Here is a 20,321-nt window from a genome sequence, read left to right on the forward strand (position 1 = left end):
TTGAACAAATTATTAAAATCATATCTTTTATACTTTCAATGGTACAGTTATTAGGCTACAGAGCAATGCATAATCCATTTAATAACATAATATTATTCTTTAAGGATCCTACATAGGAATAAAAACAAAACAAAACAAAACCTACTAGAAAAATAGTCCCAAAGGAATTCTAATAAGTGAATTATGAAACAGGGAATTTAATACTATTAAGGCTTGAGAGCATTCTTTGCTCCTCAGCACTAGATGGCAGTGTTACCAAAGAAATGTACTATCTCTGTGTAGGGGCGGATTATGGAGTCAATCCATTCCTAAAATCACAACATGATAGAACTGGAGAGAACTGAGATAGATTAGTGGCTGTTTAGGGTTAAGGATGAGGAATGGGGAGGCAGGAAGGGTAGGACAGGGAAGTCCGTATGATAATAGAAGGTCAACACTAAGGATCCTTGTGGTGACGGAAGTCTTCTGTATCTTCACTGTGGTGGTGGATACACAAAGCTATACACCAGATAAAATTGCATGGAACTAAATATGTACACACACACACACACACACAAATGAATACAAATAAAACTGAGAAAATGTGAACTAGATGGCAGATGCGTCAACATCCTAGTTGTGATATCGTACTATACTCTGCAAGCTGTTAACAATGGGGAGTGGGGGAAGGCTACATGGGATCTTTCTATATCATTTCTTGTAACTACATGTGAATCTAAAATTACTTCAAAATAAAAAGTTTAATTAAAAAACTATGGGTTTTACTTGGTATCTGTTCATTCATTAAGCCATCAGTTATAAAGAAAACTAACTCAGTCAACAGATATTTACAATGCTGATGCTAATAAGAATAGATGCTGAACTAGGCAGACCTAACTGCCTACCCCCATGGAGCTTACATTTTGGTGGGAGGAGACAATGAATATATATGGAAACCACAACCATGTTAGTCGGGTAGAAGTCTTAGGGAGAAAATAAAGCACAGGAAGGATTGTTATTTAAAATAGAGAGGTGAGAGAAGGCCTCATCTATATAGAGGATACTTGAGAGCTGAAGAAAGAAAGGGAGCAAGCCATACACAGAAGGCAAGTATTCCAGGCCAGGGAGCAATAAGTGCAAAGGCCTGTCTGAGGAGGGAGCAAGTCTGGCACATTTGTGGAAAGGCAGAAGAGCCAGCAAGGCTATTCAAGTGAGCAGGCAGAGATACAAGATGAGACCAGGGTGTGGGGCCAGATCAAGTAGGGCCTTGTGGGCCACTGCCACGACCTTGGCTTTGAGTGAGATGGATGCCACTGGAGAGTTTTAAGCAGAGGAGTGCCATGATCTAACTTGTTTTGCCAGGATTATCCTGGCAGCTGGGTTAAGAAAAGGTAAGGGAGTGACAAGGGCAAAAGCTGGAAACCAGACAGAAACTACTATAAAATCGAGATAAAGGGCAGTTACGTGGATGAGGGGAAATGACATGAGTGAATATCACTATGCACTGCCTAAACGTGCCTTGAAGATAAATGACATATCAAACTTGTACTGCATTAAAATCCTTACAAAATGCTACTCTGTGTTTTGTTATCTTGGACAAAGCTGGAGCTTTAGCTGTACACACCTTATCTTGTAACCCGGATGGCGTCTCTTCTAGAGTCTCGGTGCTTCCCAGATTGGAGAGCTGAGTGCTTGGCTGTAGCCCAGGACTGGAGATATTCGAGTCGCCCATTTGATTCTTAAATTAAAAGGAAAAGTATATCATGTGAAAAAGTTTGCTATTATTTGGCTCACACAATAGCAATTGAGGTTATCAGAAGTGCTATTTTAAAAAACAAGCAAAAAAACCCCCCAACCAAAAAACCAAACAAATGTTTTTCTTTGGATTCTCATGTAACTTATACAATAAAATTTCTAGCAAGTTGAGAGCTTCATTTTAGACAATAAGGTTAGCAACAATTATTATTTTTATAACCCTTTTAAGGAAAAACCAATGGCATTATTTCATCACATACTATTTTCCATTAAAAAACATTTCCTCCAATTTTACTGAGGAATAATTGACATACATCATTGTATAAGTTTTAAGGCATACAACATGATGGCTTGATTTACACATAATGTGAAGTGATTACCATAACAGATTTAGCTAACACCCATCTTCTCACATAGGTACAAAAGAAAGAAAAGGTCTTTTTTTGCTTCATTTTTAATATATGGTAAAATTAACCTTCTTGGGGTATATAGTTCTGAGCATCGATCACTATCATCAGGATATAAAATAGCTCTCTCACCTCAAAAAAACGCCCGTGTGCTGTCTCACTGTAGGCATGCCCTTCCTGCATTCTTAGAAGTTAGTGATCTGTTCTCCATCACTCTAGTTTCGTCTTTCTGATAATGACGGAATACTGGCTTCTTTCTCTTACTATAACGCCTCTGAGGATTCATTCAAGCTGCTGTGCGTATTAATGATCACTCCTTCCCATTGCGGAGCAGTATTCCACTGTATGTCTACACTGCAGTTTGTTTATAACTATTCACCCATAGGAGGACATGTGTGTTGTTTCCAGTTTTTGGTGCTTATGAATGCAGCGTCCATGAAACTTCACAGGTTTTGTGTGGACAAAAGCTTCATTTCTCAAGAGTAAATACACAGGAGTGGTACCTGGGTCACACAGTAAATATATCTTTCTTCTAAATTTTTAATTTATGTTTTACATTTTAGATCTATAATCCATTTTCAGTTTATTTTTGTTATTGGTATTACATTTAGGTTAGGGTTTTTGGTGTGTTTTTTTTGCATATGGATGGCTAATTGTTTTCAATCATTTATTGAAATCATCAAATACTCTTAAAAATTAAACTACATTTTAGGTCTCTACACATCACAATTACAGATGACAAAAGTCATAAAGTATTATAAATTCTTGTTAACTTGTATGTAACACTAAAAGTGAAAATATTTTTGTTTTGAAAGAGAATACTAAAAAAAGAGATGGAGATGGAATTACGAATTTTTAGAAACTTAAGTTCTATTTGGATTATCTGATCTGCATCTGATGAGCATTATCTAGGTCAAAATGAGTACCAAAAACAGTTCAGGACACTCAAGATAAAAAGAAAAGCCTTAAACTTCAAATTCCAGAGAAAGATGAATTTTTCTTGATGCCATACTATAAATATATGTGCTTAGCATATAAGTAGATACTCCAATGTTGAATGAATGATACGCATTTTTCTATTCAACTGCCTTAACCATTATATTATTTCAGAACACCATTTATGCAGTGTTACCCACTTAAATAGAGATGAAGTTGTCTGTGAAAGCCTATGAAATATCTTCTAAAATATTTCTTTGTGCAACATCACCATCAATCTGTATCACCACACTATGAAAAATGTGTGGAATTGTACTGTATTAGATAAAACATAAACTCAAAACACTGCTCATAACAAGTTCTTAAAACAGCTGTATAAAATGTTCTGGAACATTTTTTAAATGGGGAGCTTTTTAAAAAAACAAATATATTTTTATTGATTTCAGAGAGAGGAAGGGGAGGCAGAGATAGAAACATCAATGATGAGAGAGAAACATCAATCGGCTGCCTCCTATACACCCCCTACTGGGGATTGAGCCCACAACTTGGGCATGTGCCCCGACCAGGAATCGAACCTTGACCTCTTGATTTATAGATCAATGCTCAACCACTGAGCCACACCGGCTGAGTTAAAAATGAGAGGTTTTATCCCAGCCTGTCATTTTCAGAGAGAAGCTGGATAATTTGGCAACAATTGCCTAGAGGTGAGCTGCAACTGACTCTGTGACATAGCAACAGGCTCCCTATATCAGATCCACCCTGGCCATAGCAGGCACTCCTATGGCCCACATGGTTTTAGGGACATTTGAGTCTGCAATACTTGAAACTTAACTTGAGCTACGAGATGGGCTGTATTTTAAAAGGTCTCCAGGACTTAACATATTTTTTCCTATGTGTGCAAGGGCCATTCTTGAAAGGTTTATTCTGAGTTTTTGTTAATGACAGTTTTCAGTGTTTAAAGGACTGGGGGGAGGGACGAATAATCATAGACAAACTTTCTTGAGGGAAATTTTATAATATTTGATAAATATCTTTAAAAATGTCAAAGTCCTTTGATCTGCCCTAGCCGGTTTTGCTCAGTGGATAGTGTCAGTCTACGGACTGAAGGGTTGCAGGTTTGATTCCAGTCAAGGGCACACACCTGGGTTGCCCATGTGGGAGGCAACCGATCGATGTGTCTCTCTCACATTGATGCTTCTCTCTCTCTGTCTCCCCCCACATCCTTTCCATTCTCTAAAAAAATCAATGGAAAAATATCCTCCAGTGAAGACTAACAACAACAAAAAAATCTGTTGATCTACCAATTCCATTTCGAGTAACTTATTTTGAAAGAAAATGCTGTACATGAATACTTAGCTAAAAGGATGTATTCTGAATTCTTAATAGAAAGAATCAGAAAAATCTAGGGTGTTGTTCATATAAGACACAAAAGGAAAAATACACAGCTATTAACATCACAATTCTTTTTTTTTTAAGTTTTCATTTTATCAAATGAAATCTCATAGGGACTCCCTATGTAATTACTATCATAAAAATATATTGTTCTATCTGGCAGGCGTGGCTCAGTGGGTGAGTGTCAACCTATGAACGAGGAGGTCACAGCTTGATTCCTGGTCAGAGCACAGGCCAAGGTTGTGGGCTCGATCCCCCAGTGCAGGGCATGTAGGAAGCAGCCGATCAATGATTTTTTTCTCATCATTGATGTTTCTATCTCTCTCTCCCCCTCCTTCCTCTCTGAAGAAAAAAAAAAAAGTGTGTGTGTGTGTGTGTGTGTGTATGTAGCCTAATATGCAAATGACCAAACAGAATGACTGGCAGAACGACCGGTCGCTATGACATACACTGACCACCAAGGGGCAGATGCTCAATGCAGGAGCTGCCCCAGCCCGCAGGCTCCAGGACATCCAAGGTGGGTGCTAGTAGGAGCCCCTCACATCACACTGCTGGTTGCCCTACAGATTGGTCCTGATTGCCAGCCAGGCCTAGGGACCCTACCTAGGCACAAATTTCGTGCACCAGGCCTCAAGTATATATATAAAAACTACTTTTAAAACTAATTAATAAAGGTAGAATACACAAATATACCACACACACTGGGATATATTTATATATATTTCTGGAAGGGTACATAAGGCATTAGCAGTGGTTACTTCTAAATGATAGAATTATAATTTTTTTTATTGTAACTTGTAAATATAAAGTTTCTGTAATTAATGTGTACTGCTAATAACAAGAAAAATAATGGTGCTCCTATTTTTTTAAGAACAAAAAAGTTTGGATTTAAAAACATTTGCATTCGAATTAAAATAAAATAAACCAATAACCTCTGCCAAAATGCATGATTACAAATCCAGACTAGGAGCAACCCAGACTGGGCCAACTGTAAGGACTGTGGTTTCAGCTATCTTTCTTTACATTAAAAATAGAAAAGTTGGTTAAAATTAACTATAGAACTTGGGGAGAAAATGTTTATTATAAAGAGTTTGTCCAGAGTCTCTATTATAAATACCTCACTAAAAAGTCTGGAATTTCATTCACTGTATTATATACACTGGACAGGGGAGATTTACAATTGGGATTAAATCCCATCACCGAGGCCTAGCTTGCACCCCTGCCCTTGCCTCTGTCAATCTCCCAAGTCTCTCCTTAAAGATAAACAAAGGGGCCATCTGGAACCATGTGGCAGCTGAGGGGAACCCATCCAAACACTAAGATATGAATTCAGAGGTCACTGCTAACACCAATTCCATTTGGTTAGATGACAGGCCAAATACAGACAAGAAACAAAATTGTCATTTATGGAAGTTCTACCTATTTGCCGGCTGTTTTAAAAAACAGAATATATTAAAAAGTAAAGCCAAAACCGGTTTGGCTCAGTGGATAGAGCATCAGCCTGTGGACTGAAAGGTCCCAGGTTCGATTCTCAAAGTTTTAACTAAATACCCAAAGATTTAGTTTTGTTTTAATCTAACCATAGACAAATTTTATTTATTTTATACCATGGAAGAATTTTCTTATAACAGTAATTACTGTTCTCCCCACATCCTTAAAAGCCCTCTATAAAAACAGAGCAAGACATCTATGTAGATAACACAGCCCTCATTAAGGATATGAAAGGAAATTTGGAGACTATAAGGTAGCTTAAAAGTTCAGAAAATGGTTCTTGAAATTTATTCTCTATCTAGTTTCCTAAGAATCAGTGAATTCATTATAGAGAAGACTGCTTTTCCTATATTAATCTTCACAGATCTATAGGTTCTTCCTAATTCTCTATGAGACATTGGGGAGTTTGGTACAACTGGAAACTTCTCATGGGCCCAAATGTATACTTCTCTACCCAGGAAGCGGGACTTCCTTTGGTGTTTGAATATAGGTTTATTGTAGTTTATGGTGAAAACTACCTTCCAGAGCACTGTTCCTTGAACTCTAGATTCTTAAAGGGTAGTATGTGAAAAATGGTGCTATAGTCAAATCAACTTAGAAACTGGTGTTACTCCTTTTTTACTGCAGGGACCTCTCAAAGTCTTGAGCACTTAGCGCCCTATAAAGATGGGGAAAGAGGAGCCATGCTAACAATGTTGTTTTTGTTTTTGTTTTAAATATATATTTTATTGATTTTTTACAGAGAGGAAGGGAGAGGGAGAGATAGAAACATCGATGAGAGAGATACTTCGATCAGCTGCCTCCTGCACACTCCCTACTGGGGATGTGCCTGCAACCAAGGTACATGCCCTTGACTGGAATCGAACCTGGGACCCTTCAATCTGTAGGCCTCCACTCTTTGCACTGAGCCCAACCGAGTAGGACCTAACAATGTTTTAAACTCACTGGACCAACTGGAACCTCTTCTCAAGGAATGCCTCTTAAGACGTAGAGGCCAGTGTTAGAGTAGAACTGGGAAATACAGTTTTAGTGATTGCTTTTTACACTTTGTTCCTTGATCTTTTGGTGAGGATTAAACAAGAAATGAGGAAAAGAACTTAACTCAATGTCAGTAGAGTACGGTGACAATTATAATTCTGCTGAAACAAAGTGGAAGCCTTTAGTATCACTCCAATAAAGTGTGGGGCTTTTAAATGCTGATATCAAGTGAAATGCCAAGAAAGTTCCAAAGCTACAAGGTCTGATGACCATGGAGGAAATGCCTACTGCTTGCTACACCATGGACAGCTCATAAATATGTACTGAATAAACTAGCGAATGCCTACAGCTTCTACTTCATTCAACTTTGGGGAAAAAATGTTATCAATTAACTTTTAAACTAAAATACAAAACAGAAAGAAAAAAATAAATTCTAGAAAAGCCTTTCATTTGGGTAAAATTCCAAATGATGCTTAATGAAGGCGGTGCACTTACTACCAATAACAGACTGTAAATAAACATAAATTCCTAAGACCTAGCAGAGACTGCAGAGGTGAAGACAAGGCATGAAGCTTTCCCAGAACTACCTGTTGCAGCTAACTTCTGCATTCCACAACCACTTTCTCCTATAGTAGTTTTACAGGAACAGGGGGGAAAAATTTCTCAACTTTCATGCCAAGTCAAAGACTGTAAGGTAAGCAAATTTATTATCTCTTAGGCTTAAAACTAAAAGACAGGTTTTCTTTTTGAATTAATTATTTCTGCTGGCCCTGGAGGTGACTTCCCCAGTCCATGAGTCCCCTGCAAGTCTCCTCCCCTTTGGTCCGCCCAGGGGCGTGCAGCCTCACCCTCTCATACTCATCCTTGGCTCGGCTGAGCATCTCCAGGATGTCGATGGGCCTGTGCTCACTGCAACCGTTGGCCTGGCTAGGACTCTGCTTATCCCGCGCAGCTTGCTGGGAGCGCCGTGTCTCCTCTTCTACCACCCTAGAAGAGGAGAACCAGGTTTTAGCAACACCTGTTAAAACACAATTTGACCCAAGGACTCTTCTGGTGTTCATTTTCCAAGAATACAGGAAAAATGTCACGATCACAATGTCCTCACAATAGAAAACACCGAGCCTTGGTTACATCACCCTGAAATATCTGACTAACCAATTCATCATTTTATTTACGGTACAGCATTGCCAACCAATATATTTCACTGTGAGAAGGACAAAAATACAGAATTCCATACCAGAGTTGTTAGAAATAGGTACATTAAAATGCTATGCAGAGGACTTGAGATCTTGTTCTCTGGCATATACTGTCCGTCTGGTTCAAACAAACTCTTATACATATTCTCCACAGGTTTGGATATTTCTTACATCAACTCAGATTAACAGGAGGAAATCAGACTTAATGCATATGCATGGGGAATTCACATAAGCATGACAAGTTCTAAAGACAGTAGGCAAAATGGGTATACAGGTCATGTGGGCTAATAAGAAGGAGGTAAGGGTCTGGGACTTCAAAGGGAAGTAAGGCAATTCACAGGGAAATCAGAGTTAAAGTTTAGTAAACAAATATTACTGTGCCCTCTAGAGACAATGGGTCCCAAGAAGGACTTCGATCAAATGGGCCTTGCTAGGTAGGTTTCCTCCCTGTCTGCCCCAGCCAGTTCATATACTGTGGTTATCTATGGTGATAGTTCTTTCCGAACAGGCCTTCTATCTTAAATTCTTTTAGTCAATTTGTGGGAAGGCCAAAGCTTCTTTCTGAGTCTATTGTTCCTTAAAACAGTTATGCCAAAGTAATACATTTTGCAGTGGCAAATTTTGCTTCCCTATTTGCACAAACAAAATTTTTAACTCCAAAACATAAAAGTATGAAGGTGTGTGGGAGGAACTTTCCTCTACCCTCAAGATTCTTTGGCTCTAATAATAAAAAAGACACAAGACAGGAGAAAGATGAGTTTCTTGAAAATAAAGGTCTTGGTGAATCTTCAAAAGCAAATGATAGCACTACAAGCAAACATAAGGTTACCCCTTTTCTCTCCTTAAAAATCACTAAGTGGGTAACTGAGGTGATGTGACTGCGGCATGCTCTTTATTTTGGTTGGTGCTGCTTACGCTAATTCTGTACTTGAAAATACATAAAGCAAGAAACTGGGAGTCAAGAATATCACTTATAGGGTTGTGGCCTTTATAGTCATCTGTGGGGTTTCATTTCTTAGGAATATCCTCTCCCCACTCCCCCCACATAAAGGTCTGAAGCAATTATAGCAAAATGCCAGGAACTGAAAGATATGTAAGTGAGCACAAGGATTTTTTATTGTTTCTTATATTTTCCTTCAAGCTTGGAATAATAATAATAATAATAAATTTCAACAAGGCAACCAATCTTTTTTTGTACCTTTCAAGGTTGACTCAGGTTCATTCCCAACTGTAATGAATAGGCCTACCTGCCAAGGGATATTATGGGCACAGTCACAACTTGATAACTGTATTACCTGACAGTGATGACAGGCAATAAAACAATTCAGTAGCAAAAGGCTTTTTGATGGACTAAGAGGAATAGGAGAAGAATAGGCCACTGTGTCAGTTCCCTACTTTAAAACAGTCCATCAGGAACTCCAGTGTGAGATGGTTCTTTTTTTTTTCCTGGAAAACATTGGGTTAAACAATATTAAACAGATTTTTTTTTAAATAGCAGAATCATTCTGAGTTTTTAATATGCTAAAATGTGTTATTATTCTCTAAAAAGGGTGGGCTTATACATTTTTCAAATGTATTTGACCACAGAATCTTCTCCTGAGGCAGGATTCCTATTTAAAAAAGGGTGGTTTGCCGAAACCGGTTTGGCTCAGCGGCTAGAGCGTTGGCCTGCGAACTGAAAGGTCCCAGGTTCGATTCCGGTCAAGGGCATGTAACTGGGTTGCGGGCACATCCCCAGTAGATGTGCAGGAGGCAGCTGGATCGATGTTTCTAACTCTCTATCTCTCCCTCTTCCTCTCTGTAAAAAATCAATAAAGTATATTTTAAAAAAAAAAGAATTAAAAAAAAATAAAAATAAAAAAGGGTGGTTTAAGGTGATAATGTCATCAATAGGATTATTATTTCTAAAACAAAGGTAGAACCATGGACTTTATGGTAGACTGAAAAAAGACTGGCAGGTGATATGAGGATCAGACCAATTAGAATATGATAGCCATATTGGTAATCATCTCTTGGCAAAGAAATACTGTACTGTCTTAACTGTGAGGCCAGTAGCAAAAGACTGGCGAGGTATACATTGATTATTTCTTGATGGTGGCTTACAAGCAATTTCACTTTGCTTGTACTTTTTTTCATTCTTGATAATTAACAGGCACTCCTTTAATACTCAGTAAAAAGATTATTTTATCCTCAATTATAGGCCACCCCCAGCCTGAATCTACCTTCACCAAGGACTCTGGTTATACAGTCCGTTTCTACCACCCGCCGCCATGCTGCCTGGCTTGCCCATGCTTGAATTCACCTCTCCCCTGATCTAGACTGGATCTGTGCTTTTGGTTCAAAAGAAGACATTTCTAACAACCCACTGGCCACCTTGGTTACAAAGCTCACCACCACTGAAAGCAGAGCTGCTGGATGGTATGGAAGGGACCCTCAAATGAGGCTTAGACTCTAAGGCCTTTTCCTTTCTAACTCTGTGAAGAAGGACTTTGCTTCTCTCCTTTCCTCACAAATTCTCAACTGTGCCCCTAAGACTATCTGTAAGGTCAGAAATAAAGCTGACTTCCCTGAGTTCTCCAAATTTTATAGTCTATGTAGGCAAACTCTAAAACAAGTTTTATTATTAAATAGTTTCTGGAAGGCTGGATTTCCTCTTTAGGAGGATCAATGTTTTTCAAGTTTAGTGGATTTTTAACTTTGCCACTGACCAAAGAGAATTTCCAAATGTAGATATAGTACAGGTCTAGAAATTTGCTCACTCTCCCTAAACAGCTTCTCAGTTTTTATAAACAACTTTAGGAATAAATCAATTCTTTACTTGGGGAATTTTTACTCTATTGCAGCTATCAAAACAGTGATGGGAAGATCTAAATTTGACAGAATGGACACTGACAGGCATATTTATTTAGACACATAATATGCCAAGAAGAATTTTACCTGAATTTCTGGTTAGCAGATGTGACATTTAGAAATATGTAGCAAATTGAAGTTGCACACAGGCAGTTAGAGCAAAGAAAGATAAAGTAGTCTTTTTTATCTCTGGTGTCCAGAATGCCATTTATCACAAAGTTAATGTTAACATATAAGGTATTCGCTTCAGACATAAACAGGCCAGGCTCTTGAAAACTCCCTATCAACAGTTTCACAAGGGCATTGTCTAATCACTTTCCATACCTCTCCACTTCAAGTAAAACAAGCTGAGTTAAGCAAATGTCTCTTTTTGGAGGCATTCTAGTGACTGCTCTTCTTTTCCCTCTCTGCTTCCTGTTTCTACTTCCTCGTTTTATTTTTAGATTCAATACCATTATTTCCAGATAGGCCTTCAGTCTTTAGCTTCATCTACTATCTGAAGTTTCACGTTAGGGGTACTAGTTGACAGAGAAAGGAAAGCTCAGAAAGGTTTCCTGTGAATGGCTGTTAGAGCTAAAAAAGGTGGATTCTCTCACTCAGGTCCCAAAAGCTCTCAATCTGCAGGAGAAAGTGTACGTACATACAGTGTATGGACAAAGTATGGGTAAGGGGGCACGGATTCCCTGCACAGCTGAAACCTGCGTACAGCTTTGACTCCCCCCAAAACTTTACTAACAGCCTACTGTCGACTGGGAGCCTGACGGGTAACATAAATAGTTGATTAACATATAAAAGAAAATGTTACTTTAAAAGATCGTAAGGAAGAGAAAATACACTTATAGTACTGTATTTATTGAAAAAAATACAAGACTAAATGGACCCACAAAGTTCAATTCTGTGTAGTTCAAGGTTAACTGTAGTAATATATTCCAAAGTTTAGGTATTTAAAATATATTCTGGATTTCAGGATAACAAAAAAAAAAAATCAACAAATCTGTGTCTTCTAAGTAAACAGAAGCTGCCTTTGCTGTTACTTTCAAAACTACAAAAAATTTCATCAAATAAATGGCTTTGCATTATCTTTTTAAGAGAAAATATGCTCTAAAGAAAGTTTGCTTCTAGAGAGCCAACACGTGTTCAAATATGAGTGACACAGGTTTATATGGAACAATCCTCAGGGGGTGCACACCATTAGACATGCATGGCCTGCCCTGTGGCTACAGCCAATGCCGCAAAAGCACAGCTGATCAACATCCAACTGGGACTCCTTAGCCTCAGGTGCTTCTTTTAAAATGCAAACATACCTGGAAGTGAGGTTTTTGAGTTAATTATTTATTTATATTTTTATAAGAATTAGTTTTAAAATAAGATTATTTTCAACAATCAAGACTGCTTTCTTCTAAACACGTTGATAACAAAGGAATCTTGACTTGACACACGGGGAAGAGAGGTCAACATTTCTGAGAAGGAACACTGAAAAGGAACCAGAAGTGCCCCAGAATAAGTGTGCCCACTGTGCATTTTGCCCAGAGCTCTCAGGCCCCTTGAGTACCACAGTGTCTTGGGCACCTAAACTCCAGACTGGCAGTACCAGCAATACAGATAAGCCACGCAGGGTGGCTTCTGCTGGCTCTTTTGAGAAAGGACATTGAACCACCCTTTAGAATAGTAATTCAATGAAAATGGTTTTCCAAATTCCAAATTTCGTTCTTAGAAAAAAAATCTCTTAGAACACAATACAGTAATGGACTGGTGATTTAGTAACCTAGAATCTGGGTCAAAAATAATTTCACTCAAAAAGGTAAACATGGATGTGTGCAGGAGTTCTCCTTCAGCTACTGAACACAGTCCCACTTGTTATAGTGAAAATCTGGATAGAATCTACATTGGATATGGAGGTTAGACTGGGCACTGCACATAGAAGGTTCTGGTTAAATTACAATCTATATGCAGGACACTATACAGGGCTATTTAATGCTTTGAAAAATGCTGTTGACATGAAACTAGGCTGTACATACAGTATGATCCTATTTTTGTAAGAAACAATCAAGGACATCAACATCACATATATGTAAAGAAAAAGGCAAAAGGAAAGTTTTTGGAACTTTCTACATTATCTTGTACATTATCAAGTAAACTAACAGGACAACACACACACTGAGTGTAGTAGTAGGATTATAAAAGACTAGAGGCCCAGTGCACAAAATTCTTGTATAGGTAGGGTCCCTAGGCCTGACTAACAATCAGGGCCGATTTGTGGGGCAACAGCTGGGGTGATCGCAGGGAGTGGGGAGGGCCCCTCCCCGCTGGCACCGCCTTGGCTGGCCTGGGGCCTGTGGGCAGCTCCTGCGTTGAGCGTCTGCCCTCTGGTGGTCAGTGCACATCATAGCAACTGGTCATTCCACAGGTCATTCCACTGTTCAGTCAATTTGCATAATGGGCTTTTATTATATAGGATTATAGATTTCTTTAGACTTTTCTGTCTTTTCCAAATTTTTGAGAATAAACAGGAAATTAGAGAAAAATACATAATTAGAAGAAATCAGAGGGAGATTATTATACTCTAGTAACAAAGAGAAGTAGGAAGAAAAGTAATTTTTCATCTCTCATATGTCATTAATAAATAAATGTGTAGAGTAATATACTTACTCAGACATGAGTTTGGCTATGCGGTGACAGTCATTCTTGTCATAAAACCAGATACTGTATATTGACACTTGAAAAACAAAGAAAAAAAGTAAGAGGAAATGAGGTTTCAACATATATGTAAGTAACACAGTATTATCATGGAATGCCACAGCATTTATCATCAGACTCTCAAATTGTTAAAGGTTCCTCTAAATGTTTAATAAAACTAGAAAATAAATATTCAGATGAAAAGTGCAAAACCTGCTGAGTAGCTCAGTTGGTTTGAGTATTGTCCCAATATGCCAAGGTTTCAGGTTTGATCCCTGGTCAGGGCACATACAAGAAGCAACCAATAAATGCAAAAATAAAGGGAACAACAAATTGATGTTTCTCTCTCTCTCTCTCTCTCTCTCCACCCTTCCTCTCTCTCTCTCTAAAATTAATCAAGAAAAAAACCCTGAAAAATAGTTGGCTTTAGATATTATTATCAGATCCCATTGCGCCTAAAATGCCATTAATTGTAAGATGAACTATTATTTTATGTATTATCAAGAAAAAAGTGCCAAAGAATCAATATTGACAAGATGTATTACAAATAAAAAAAGGTCTTAATTATTGAAAACCAAGTTTACCAGCTAATTGAACACTAAAACCTTTGTCTTTGCAACTGAAAATATAGACTAAATGTCCCCTTCTTCTGTCGGGTGGGAGGGTGTAAGGCACCCTGCCGCTGCTTCTGTCCGTTTTAGGTCCTACACCAGATAGACTTCTTTTTTCCACCTTTCAGAGTTCTGACTGTCTCTTGTGTTATTTCTGAACTTTATACATTACAAGGAAAAGCAAAGGGGAACAATTCTATGCAATTTTCTTTGTATCAGAAGTCTCATTATGCACTTTTATTGATGGAAAACAGGCTCACGGAAGGACTAAATGACTCATTAATAAAATCAAAGAAAAATAGTCTCAGAACTAGAATTCAGGTTTTCTCAGTCCTAGACCAGTAGTCACGCAGCTACACAGCTACTACCTCATTAGTTTAAATAACAATTTTTTATAGAATTAAAACAGTAATGAGCTTCAATTATGCTGGAAGATTAAAGCAACACATAAAAGAAATATAAATAATTGAGTAAGTTAGATACTACAATTTAGAAAGCCACCATTAATAAAGCTATTTTAATAGTGAATTTTGTTTTACCCTGGATTAAGGTAATTATATTTCTCTATAAGACTTCATGGCCGATCACAACTTTTAAAATTCCCTTTTTAATGAAAATAAAAATTTACTTGGATTTTTGTATTGTCACTGTAGAGTGAACTAAAACATTACTGATATACAGAGTGAGTGAATGGCATCATTTTAACGAATCAAGAGCACAAACAGGAATTTTTTCCCTACCCTGTTCACAAGGAGGCTTCTTTCGCAGGGAAGCCACGGTTACACTAAAACTGTCCTAAACTGTCTGACCCCATGTCTGGCTATGTGTCCTGCAGGTGACTGCATGCTACCATGAGGCAGCTGAGGCTGCTGTTTGGACCCTACTTTCATAGTCCTTCTGTTCACAGAACTTTAAAACACTACTGACGCTTCAAACAGAATCACATCCAATGAATAATAAGTAATTTTGAAATATTTTACATGATGTAAGTCAATAGATTAAATTTAGCTTTGACATCCCAATAGAGGAGCACAGAAACAGCCTTGTCACAGCGGAGATAATTATTAAGTATTATCTATGTTCTTAGCAGCTAAGACTGCTCCAACATAGAGTAAATCAGATTGGGCTTTGAAAAGACTCCATATATGGCAATCACAGGCACCTACCTTTCTTTAAATATGTCTCCTCCAACCTTGGCTAAAGAACATCCAAACTACAAATGATTCCAGTTTTCCTATAATGCACACATCCATACAATTGATAGTGATGAGAAAAAGTTGATGGTATGCAATACATCAGGCTCAAAGAGGAACTCGTTTTTTGTGTTTTTTTTTTTTTTTTTTAGCTAAGCAGAGGCATTTAAATGTTTTCATAGGAGACTGTAAACCAAAATCTTAGGAAAGAATTCCATATTAATAATCAAAATAAATCTATCAGAGCTGTCAACTTATGACAAATCTTCACTTAGGTCTACCCTTTTCCTTTGAAGAAATACACTGTAATTTAGAAATAAGACACATGCCTTCCGCTCTTGTACATTATCAAGTAAACTGCCAGAAAGAGCCAACCACTTTCAAAGGCATGTTTGCTGAAGAAATAAAGATAAGGAAGCCATAATGATAGCTTAATGGGTAAAGGATAACAGTCACACTCGATTCTGCCAAAAGCAGGCCTGTAGAGGTTCAGACAAGCATCCAAGGATCAGTTCTGTCTGCCAACATATCAACTGCTCAGTGCATGCAACTGGCAAGGAGGCCCAAAGACCTGCCACTAAGCCTGTCACTGTCACCAGTGAGGACAGACAGACAAGTTCGCCAGATAACTAAAACTGCGGAGGACATTGTCTCCAAACCAAAGCTGAGTATTCTTCCAAGAGAAGTTACACTGGAAGGCCCAATATATTCTGTCAACAATTCACCTGAAATAATTTCCCTTGATTAACTATATCACAGAGGATTTAGGGAACTGGCAATACAGTACTACTTTACTATGGCAAATAATAATGGCATGCTGTATTATAAATGGCTTTTCTCAAGATAAGGGCAAACTAATTATTGAACACCCACCATATAACCCGGCGTTAACAGCTGTCCCATGCTGCACAGGCAAATCACTGAAGAGTTAGGAAGTGTGACAGGACATGTAATTAATTACCTTTAGCTTGTACTTCCATGAAAAATAGTAAGATACAGAAAGAATATCCAAAATTAAATGTTTCCTTTTCTTTTGAAAGTGTGAAAAATAAAACTGACAAAGATGAAACTATCTGGATTATTTAATATTGAGAAATTTTTAAAAGCTGTGAGGCAAGAGGTTTCCATTTTCCTAGAGAGCCTGTTTAACCCCTTCCCCAACAATTTTTTTGTTAAAAACGTTTCTTTTTCAGACTAATTTTTTTATTTTGGTTCTATATAGTATTTTTGATGCTGGTTATGAAAACAGTTTGTAACTCGTCTTCCTATAAACCATATTTTTTTACCATATTTTCTTAGTATACTCGTCGACGACTGAAAAAGAACATTTTGTGAAAACGAGTATACACGTTTCTGCCGGGGAAGGGGTTAAAGATCCAGCAGCCCGGTGTGATTTCATGTGATCCTTCACTCTACTGCTCATTGGGAGTGTTATATGGCATACACAAGGTAAAAAAAAATCCAAATTAATTTGGAGCCTTTATAAAATCCCTTGAGACTTCTAGCAATCCTGTGAAATGTCACAAAAACAGAGCTGGGAATCACTCTCATGTTGTCTTTTTGATTCATTTATTATTTAGTTTTGACTTACTTTCTAAAAGGATTTGAGGAAGCTGGAGATTTTCTCAGTATGGTGCCAAGCAGAAAAGGGGGTTTGATAAAGCCTTTTGGCAAAGGAGTTCAGAGCAACAAAATTTCTAAAGATGATACTGACCAAAACCCCCTACAAGGAAACAAAAACAAGAAAATGGACTCTGAACACAGCCAGAACCATTTACTCTAGACATAAGGAAGACCCTTCTGATTATAAAAACAGTATAAGATTGGGGCAGATTATATAAACACAGCCTGCCCTGGGGAGTGAAACATCAAATGCCACTGCCTTGACAGATCATTTAAGACAGGAATAAGCCTGGTGGTTCCACCAACATCAAAAGGTTGGGGAAGAAAGGCTCTGAGGTGAGGGTAAGAACATACACACACATACAGGAGACTGGCAGGTGGCAAGCAGGCAGGCAAGGAGAGGCCGTATATCTATACTAATAAAAGCCTATGTGGTTGTCACGCCCTCACACTGTAACAATCCATCACTAGGAGGCTGTGTGTGCACACGGGTGGGCGGGGACTTGACGCTGTGTGCACAGCATGGAGGTGAGTCATGGCAGCTCCTTGTGGGGATTCCAGGGGGCAGCTCCGGCCTACCTCTTTGGGGCAATCCATCAAGGAGCCCTGGGGGGTGGGCAGGGCCTACCTCTTTGGTGAGATTGATCTCGGGGCTCCCGCATTATGAGAGGGCACAGGCCAGGCTGGGGACCCCGCCCTCTAGTGCATGAATTTCGTGCAGCAGGCCTCTAGTCTATCTATAAGAAAGGCTGGTAAGTATGATTCAATGACCTTAGTAGCTTACTCCTTTTGGCCAAAAGAACACCCATTTTAAAAAAACACATACTAACATGGTGTAGAGCCCACTTTAAAATATTTAAATTGCAAATATCTATTTACTGAACACCGATTAAAGACTTGGGCCAGGTAATTTAAAAATGCTATTCTGCAAACTCTTTGGTTTATTATTTTGAAATTTGGTACCCCTCTCTAAATCAAATCAAGTTAGAAAATATTTACCGGCAATACTGCTTCCACAGTCCCTGTTAATATAAACTCAGTTTAGGATCCAGACACATGAAGAAACCACTGAACATTTTTACGGATAAGAAAATAAACCTAAGAATATCACAACTGATAACTCCTATTTATATTTATAAACTTTTATTCATTTTAAAAAAATTTCGTTATTGATTTCAGAGAGGAAGGGAGAGGGAAACACCAATGATGAGAGAGAATCATTGCTTGGCTGCCTTCTGCACACTCCGTACTGGGAATCGAGCTTGCAACCCAGGCATGTGCCCTTGGCCAGAACTGAACCTGGGACCCTTCAGTTCACAGGCCGATGCTCTATCCACTGAGCAAAACTGGCCAGGGATAAACTTTTATTCTTTTTTTTTATAGGGTCTTTTAAAAAATATATATTTTATTCAGTTTTTTACAGAGAGGAAGGGAGAGGGATAGAGAGTTAGAAACATCGATCAGCTGCCTCCTGCACACCCCCTACTGGGATGTGTCCGCAACCAAAGTACATGCCCTTGGCCAGAATCGAACCTGGGACCCTTCAGTCCACAGGCTGATGCTCTATCCACTGAGCCAAACCAGTTAGGGCAAACTTTTATTCTTAAATGATAGGCAAACCCAAATAAAACAGTGAATCACATGAGGATGTTATCTCTATTCAGATTTACTGCCATTATTGCCACACAGTACTTGCCACTCCCTAAATCAGGAGAATGTCCCCTAAGTGGACGCTACAAGTGATAATGGATGTACCCAAATGTTGGAGCTATCCAACCACCACTGGTAGTCTATTCACTCTGGTGTCCCACTCAAATATACTCATTTTTTGTGTCACAAAGGACAAAAAAGGGTGGGAGGTATGGTTCTTGGCCTCCATGGAGTTGAGTTCCTATTTCCTGGGCCTCGGAAAACAGTTAGGTTAGACCAGGGGTGGGCAAACTTTTTGACTCAAGGGCCACAGTGGGTTCTTAAACTGGACCGGAGGGCCGGAACAAAAGCATGGATGGAGTGTCTGTGTGAACTAATATAAATTCAAAGTAAACATCATTACATAAAAGGGTACGGTCTTTTTTTTTCAATAGTTTTACTCATTTCAAACAGGCCGAATCCGGCCCGCAGGCCGTAGTTTGCCCATGGGTTAGACAGTGGTGTAGGAAAGGGAGGACTTCTTTTCTCTCCTTTCCCTAACTTCTCTTCTACACATTTTCCTGTCAATTTACCAAGAGATCATCCAAACCAGGGTTGTAAGGTAAATGCCCACAGAGAGGGGTGTAAGAAACCTCAGGGGCAGGGATCCATGAGGCTGTGATGGGCAGCCTTCGCCAGAGCTCTGGCTATTAGTATTCACAGGAATGCAGGTGCTGTGTGACTATACATGCCATTTTGTCACAAGAAGAAAAGACAGAAACCGAAGTGTAGGAGTATGTGTGTGTGTGTGTAAAATACCCAAACTTTTAAATATTGGTAGCAAATGCTTATCCTATGTCTCCTTTTAATAAAAAAAAGAAAAGAATAAAGAAAAAGCTGAGCATGCATGGAAGCAGGGACTCTGAGTAGCTCAGACCTGCCTGGATCCTGCAGGGTACCGACGCTCATGTGCTCAGAATGCAGGCTTATCTGGCCAGCTCCAGAGCGGCTTCAAATCTTCTTGGACTAGCATTACTCTGTGTTTCAATTTTTACCTCCATGATGAACTTCACTATGTAAACACAAGTGAAAACCTATACACATACATATTAAGAACACATTTCTGCCACTTAGCAACAAGTAATTGTTGCTTTCCTTTGTGAGCTCTTAAAGAGAAAGTCCTATATAATAAAAGGCTAATATGCACATTGTCCCCTCGGGAGTTCGACCGACCAGGAGTTCAACCACTTGCTATAATGTGTGCTGATTACCAGGGGGCAGTTCAGAACAAAGGAAGGCACCAATTGGCCCTGATTGCTGGCCAGGCCTAGGGACCCTACCTGTGCACGAATTTCATGCATGGAGAGCTTCTAGTATTAGAGATAAATGGTGCAGCATGGTTAACTTTTTTATTTTTATCTTTTTAATATATTTTATTGATTTTTTACAGAGAGGAAGGGAAAGGGATAGAGAGTTAGAAACATCAATGAGAGAGAAATATCGATCAGCTGCCTCCTGCACACTCCCTACTGGGGATATGCCCACAACCAAGGTATATGCCTGGAATCGAACCTGGGACCCTTGAGTCCGCAGGCTGATGCTCTA

The 20,321-nt window shown here is 38.8% G+C and overlaps 1 protein-coding gene across 2 annotated transcripts in view; it reads right to left on the reverse strand.

The window, feature by feature from the left end:
* The window catches only part of DCP1A (decapping mRNA 1A), a 46,675-nt gene that overhangs the window by 9,899 nt on the left and 16,455 nt on the right, over nt 1–20,321 (reverse strand). For both annotated transcript variants that reach the window (XM_015571098.1, XM_006754673.2), the window contains exons 4-6: nt 13,634–13,700; nt 7,787–7,925; nt 1,604–1,717 (exon numbers count right to left, since the gene is read on the reverse strand). In XM_015571098.1, the coding sequence (XP_015426584.1) occupies nt 1,604–1,717; nt 7,787–7,925; nt 13,634–13,700 (320 nt within the window). The remainder of the gene's footprint in view (nt 1–1,603; nt 1,718–7,786; nt 7,926–13,633; nt 13,701–20,321) is intronic.

This window comes from Myotis davidii, unplaced genomic scaffold, assembly GCF_000327345.1.
Source record: "Myotis davidii unplaced genomic scaffold, ASM32734v1 scaffold111, whole genome shotgun sequence".
In the NCBI taxonomy this organism is placed as follows: Eukaryota; Metazoa; Chordata; class Mammalia; order Chiroptera; family Vespertilionidae; genus Myotis; species Myotis davidii.